Below are 6,588 nucleotides of genomic sequence, written 5' to 3'. Positions count from 1 at the left end.
CCGGCCATGGAAATTACATATATTCTCCCTTTTTGAGTGCTATTGAATACATTGTGGTTGTTGGTAAGACAAATTCATCTTAATTTGCCTTAATTTTTTTTCTAACCAGGAAAAAGTCCCCTGGGTTTATGCTCATGCCCACACCCCTTGGTGGTTTGTAAGTTCGCTCCTGCTGAATGCCCTGCAACACCCCGGTATAATCCTCCCCCCTCCCCACTTTTTAACAGGAGGGGGTGCCATTTGATTCCCCACCCCTCACCACCATGCACTTTTTGTGGCAAGGGAAACATTTCCTTATCTCCTACAGACAGAACATCGCCAACAGCTCCTACTAATTAAATGTCACACAATACCTGATGGTTTCGAAGACTTGATTCACCCAATCTTTAAAAAAAAATCCTAAAGTGACAAAAAACATCTACAATACAACTTCCAGATGAATGTACTGTGATCCAGCAGGAAACATCAAGGTTTTCACATTGCCTTTTCTCACTAATTCAATCAAGGAGTTTCACCATGCTTAGCATGTGAACACATGATGCTAAAAACACCATTCTTTAATTCCCACAAAAACATGATTTCACATTGGTAGGGTTTACAAAGATCAGTGAAATCAGCCAAACCCATTTCCTGGGCTTCAACAGTTCTAAATATCAGTGTGTGGCAACATGGCATACTGTGAAATTTTGCGGCAACTATCATTGTCAAGAATGTTTTGTTCAGAAATGGCCAAATCCTACTTCTTCAGCAAACAGTTCATGCAATATTTTTGGATTGTCTAAATTTCTGTTTTATAAATTGTCATCTTGTAATTGAAGTTCCGGGTCCATTGAAGAAAACCTAGGTTGCAGATATGTTTATTCTTGAAAGAAACTGGAGTTTTCTCTTCTCTAATGAGAAATTTACTTCCAAAGAAATGAAATTTGTAAAAATGTCTTTACAGTGTGTGGATTTCTTCCTGTTTTCATCACATACTCCGGCTCTATTTCTTGCAATCAAGTCCATGAAACCAGAGCGCTGTTCAAAGGCAAAAACAGCCAGGCCTAAGGTAACGTCTCAGCCAAATGAATGGTGCAACACGGTTAGCAGTCATCAGGTTACCAGGTGCACGCATGTATCCTGTGATGATCGACTCCAAGGCGTACTTGATTTCAACAGACAATGGTTAATGGAAAGCAAGACCACCGGCTAAAGTACAAAGTCCAAATCCACGCTTTGCCCTTTGTTGACGTGAACGACGTGGGTTTGCTGCTGCGCTGTACCCCAGGCACCAGCGGTCACAGCATAAGTTCCTGGGGCCACCACAACATGGACATCTTCTGAATGAAGCAACTGTGTGATGAAGATAGAATTCCAGTTCAACTTACATGTATGCGGTAACAAACAACAGTGTCTTACAACCGATTGCATCAAACTTCAATTTGTAGACAGGAAAGAAAGGAAGTCCTGTGATACCTTTGTCCGTCTGTTTCCAATAGCTCTGATACCAAATTAAACACAAAAATTTCATTAAGATGCAAGAAATTCAAATTTTGCTTGATGAGAAATGATCATGCATTGTACACTATTAAAAGTTTTGAAAAATTGATTAAATTCAACTTTTAATTTCTTTGAAAAGACCTTAAAATAAAAGCATCTGTATTTATACAATCAGACATCAGGACTGACTTGAAGTTTAATTCAAGTATGCTTTGTTATTTTCATTTTTCGTTCAAAATAATCCCTCAATTAGAACTTATTTCAAAGAAACATGTAAGAGCTTTTTCAGCAGAACATCTTTTACCCATAAAAAGTGAAGTTAAAATTACCTCCCCCCTCACCAAAACAAAAAAAAGAAAAATTAAAACTACCTCCCCGCAAAACAAAACAAAGCAAAGAAAAGAGAACTCTGTGAATACGCCATGTGAACTTACCGGGTGTTTCTTGTGTAGTTCTGTATACTGTGGTGTGTGGAATCGCCTAACATGCTGTTTGTCTGATGGATTGTGTTGAGCAGGAGGGACGCTTCGGTAATACCGCTGTTTGAAAATTAAAAACATTGATGAAGATTGCAAAAAGAAGATTGCGTCTTGCAAAAAAATGCCTTCAAGTCAGAGCACTAAAGGGCAATCTGTACTTTTTAAACACTTCTACTTGTTTGCTACAATCAATTTTTTAAAACTTCTTCCAGCTTGCGCATCAGTCTGAGGTTACCTTTGCAATCTATCTAGTCTCCATTTCCTCTACTGGCAGTGTTTTTATTTTGAGGACAGAGAGAGAGAATATGAACTTCTTGCCATTTCTTGCCAGTTCTCAAATATCCCAACAGGAAATAAGCCCCTACAGAAGGGATTGTCCACTTAATATTTCACAGAGAACACTATTGTTCCAATCAGGGACACCAACTGTATTTTTTTCTTAGAACAGGCATGTTCTTAATTGGGAGAGGGGTCTAGGTGAGCTTGTAGCTAACCTAGGAATAGTGTTCCATTAAGGGCCATTCCTGCGGGAACAGGAAATTTCTGCCTTTTGAGACAAACCCTGAAAAGCAGCTTATACTGTGTACATCTTCCAGTGTCAATGCTTACCTGATTTTCATGGAAAAGCCGTCCAACTTAATAACCTTTCAAGTCTTTGGAGCCAAACTCCAAGAAGTTTTTTTTCAGCAATTATAAACACCCTTAGCTGTACTCAACTGAAAACAATCTGGGAACAGTTTTTGCCTCTGTCAGAAACATGGGTGTATTTATGATATCTCTGACAATTACCCATGAAAAATGGACGTATCCAGAATCATGCTATTGGTATCTACGTAGTAATACCGGTCTGTGTCACCTAGAGAATGAGCCAATCAAGTAAAGAAAATAAGACGGAGCATAAAACACTCTAAATCTGGCTTTTCTGAGAGTGGTGTCAGTTTTAAATTCCGATGCTCCTATATTAGCTTTATAATGCAAATGATTAAGTTCAACTTGGCCTCACTCAATATCTCTACAGAAAAGCCTTGTAGGTAGTCATTTCTTTTTTATCACTCTAATCTCTTAAATCTTTCCATGGGTAGATTTATCTGTTATCTCCTAACCCCATCTTGAGTTGACTTACCCGACACTGTCTGGTTGTGGTGGACATGTACTGTAAAATGCTTGTAAAGGCTTCATCAATGGAAGTATGCATCATGGCATCCTGAGGGATAACAGGGGAGAACGAAAACCAGCATTTACCATGGAAATGTCACCCTCAACCTAAAGTTACCACTGAATATTGCAGCAAAAACTGATGGGGTAACTTCTGATAGAGTCTTCACCAGTCTTCTATGCATTTGTCCCATAGGTTAGAAGAAAGTCTTCCACGCTAACCCTCCAGGGTATTTTGGCGAGAAATCCTGCCAGACGCATCAGTCTTCATTACTTGTCACAGTGGGTTGACTGACCAGTGCAACAAGATCTGTTCATTTCCCTTTACTATGCCCAAGGCCAAATGACCTGGGAGCCTGTGGTTGCCCACCACCAAAGAATCCAACAGTGGCATTGTTGAATAGGACTAGTGCCCATTGCCTCAACATGGCCTGTTTGTTGAGCTGCTCTCAAGTGCCCACTGCAACAAAATGCACCAGACTTTTCCACCTTGTGGACTTTGCTGTGTCTGGCACGGTCAGGGTTGATTTCAATCCCCATATACTCTACACATGGACATGCATGTATGCATCATTTATACAGGTTAACAAAAACAGAACAGAGACTTCAGAGCAATGTACATTACCTGTATTGGTGGCTTGGTGTGGTGGGGCTGCTGTGGCCATTCCACCTTACGTTGTTGCGCCCTCTGAAGAACCTCCAGACCTTGTTGTCCTGTCCTGCACAGTGTGCAAGCAGCCCAGTCAGTCTAAGGGTGGACGAAGGGTACAAAGCCATGAGAAGCAAAACGGAGCTTTTCAAGGTTGCATCATGTACTGAATTTGTGAGTGCAGTACATGTGATCTGATCTAGCTGGACTGCATTCAAAAGCCCACAGCCTTTGTCAAGCTGTGCTGTACTGCATACAGGGTTATGCCTTATATTATTACAGTTTCTGAAGTACACGTAGGGCGAGGGGCAGTCTACTTCTCCAAACCAAACTGCACTGCCTGGTGCCTTTTGCCCATATCCATCTGTTTTTGAATCGAGCCTCTGCTCATGAGGCAATTTACTTGCGACACAAATGCTAATTTCTCAATCAACCTTTTCAGGGAGAGCCGTCCTACATGTAGCATACCTATGTCTCTTGAAAATTGATTAAAAAGAGATTTTTTGACCCTTTGATCGACTGTTTTTGAAAAATTTAAATGTTCATCTACCAATCTCTCATTTTCTACACGACAGTCACATTGCTCCCTTCATGTGCCTCACACTGTGCATGTGTTGAGATGGGGGGGGGGGGCCCAACCGACTGTGACAGCAACTGACAATAACAGCTGGACTATTTTTGGAGGTGGGGAAGGAATCTTGGGCACCATAAGCTGTACTGTGAAGCGGGAGAAAGATATTCTGGCATGAACCTCGTACTTGTAAATGTTCAAATTACCCATTTTTGTACATATGGAACTTTTGACTACCGGTAAATTAACCCCGCAAGCATGTTTTAGGGGTATGACATGTACTAAACAAGATTCCATCCTTGCCTTGAAAAATGGTTGAGCAGATATTGTTAATGACTGAGATGGTCAGTAAGCCCATCAGCCTGACACATGCACTGTGTGCTTTGTCAGTAAAAACTCTAATTTCTAAAAAATAGACTCACAGTAATGTAACCTAAAGGCAAACAGAGACTGCGCCTTTTGGTTTCCAGAAGTATCGGTAGAATAGGGGATATTCAAGAACTTCAAAAGCCACAACTCCGATAATGGAAAAAAAAACAAGATTCCCATCCCCACCTCCAAAAGTGGTCGAGCTGATACACAACGGTCGACCACCAACCTGAAACATGTGCAGTGCGTAATGCATACTAACTGACTAAGTGCATGGGGTGTGTGGATCATTACTGTCAGAAGAATGAGAAGGTAGTGAGTAAAACGCTCAGACTTTTTCAAACAGTCAGCTGCATGGTCTTAAAAACAACAGGAAAAAGTGTCAGCAGTTTCGAGAAATATGGATCAGTTTGGACGGCTTTTCAGGTAAAATGTGACCGAGAAAGCGGAATTTTCATTGAAGAATATGCACCCTGATCTGCATTGATTTGATCTACCTGGGCTGCATTCAAAAACCCATAGTATTACAAACTCATACAAATTCACAGGGAAGTCGTTAAGATGCAGTCTACTGCAGTTCGGACTAACTTAGAGCCTCATGTACAGTGTAAGTTGCGGAAAGTTCTGTAAGTCACTACTCTAATATTTCATGTGGCTTTTGGCCCATTTTGCTTATACAGGGCTGTAACAATATCAGTTAAAAAAAATCCATCCTCAGGTAAATTACTGGTGATACAAATTCCACTTCTGCAATCAAATCTCCCAGTGACAACAACCTTGAGGTACCCATACATGTAGCTCTTGAAAACAGAACCGATCATTTTTGGAGGCCTGGGAAGTGGCGTACATATTACATGTACCTATCACAGCCACACAGGTAGTGTCATGGTATCCTGCTAGTATCAGTTCAATAATACAGCTAGGCTGCTCATGCGATAAAAACACGATTCCACTACTCCCCCCTCCAAAAATGGTTGAACTGACATGACTGACGAAGTGGAATTACATGAACATGTAGCTCAGCCCCCACAGATGCACCATGTGATGCACACAATGACAAAGTGTATGGTATGGTGCAAGCGTCGTTGGGTAGAAAATGGGAGATTGGTGAGTAAACACTATTTCATGAACATTTCAAACTTGGACCCACTGGGCCTTACCAGCTAACTGGGGTATTAGAACTTCGTTTTTTTTTTCTAATTTTGGACTTGATCTACATACATGCTAGCCCCACTAGTGTGGCACGGACTCTCACTCCCAATCCATCCTTAAGGATAAATCGGGAGTGATCCGTGCCACACTACTAATGCATGTAGGGCATACATGTAAGGTCTAAAATTAAAAAAAAAAAAACAGTTCTAGTTCATCTAACGCCCCCAGTTAGTGGGTCTAGGCCTAGCTATGGAGGAATAAAACACATTTCCTCCATGGCAAAACACATACAGAGGGTCTCCTAAAACTCTGGGGTTCCTTCCTCCCTGGCGCTGCGAGCGTGGCACTCAAACATGTCATGACTGGCAGACGGTATGTACGGTAAACGACGAACCAGGTCGGAAGGTGCGCTTGCCCAACTGCCTGTTGGAAACGTGATACAGCATTCCTTTTCATTAATTCTTTGAACCAAACACTAGGAGCAGGTGCGCTTCAAAATTCCAAAAAAAATTTAAATATTTTCTTTACCATTATTGCTTAAGGAAAGTGCAAATATACACATGTACGGTGTGGTTCAGCGTCGGTCGCTTCGCGTTGGCAAGATCGTTATTTTGTTGATAGAATGAAGAGCGCCCTCACTCAAAAAAAAAGTGTGTAGTCAGTGTGTAGGGATCAGAGTATAATCTGTGATTGCGTCTAGGTACAAGACTGAAAAAAAACGGAAGCAAAAGCAA

At 41.2% G+C, this 6,588-nt stretch overlaps 1 protein-coding gene across 2 annotated transcripts; it reads right to left on the bottom strand.

Annotated features, from left to right (window-relative positions):
• Positions 1–354: 354 nt before the first annotated feature.
• Positions 355–6,517, bottom strand: LOC110976716 (A-kinase-interacting protein 1-like). Of its 2 annotated transcripts, none has more exons than XM_022230225.2 (5): positions 6,383–6,517; positions 3,739–3,861; positions 3,082–3,162; positions 1,914–2,018; positions 355–1,332 (listed from the first exon to the last, which is right to left on the bottom strand). In XM_022230225.2, the coding sequence occupies exons 1-5, from the start codon at positions 6,383–6,385 to the stop codon at positions 1,189–1,191; spliced, it is 456 nt and encodes a 151-aa protein (XP_022085917.1). In that variant the 5' UTR covers positions 6,386–6,517; the 3' UTR covers positions 355–1,188. The 2 variants fall into 2 exon arrangements, with proteins under 2 accessions (XP_022085917.1, XP_022085916.1); XM_022230224.2 differs by lacking the exon at positions 6,383–6,517 and adding an exon at positions 6,146–6,297.
• Between the last annotated feature and the right edge of the window lie 71 nt (positions 6,518–6,588).

This window comes from Acanthaster planci, linkage group LG01 (assembly GCF_054643075.1).
Source record: "Acanthaster planci isolate LZ-2023a linkage group LG01, COTS_SCS, whole genome shotgun sequence".
Classification (NCBI taxonomy): Eukaryota; Metazoa; Echinodermata; class Asteroidea; order Valvatida; family Acanthasteridae; genus Acanthaster; species Acanthaster planci.
This window is presented reverse-complemented; position numbering and strand designations above follow the sequence as displayed.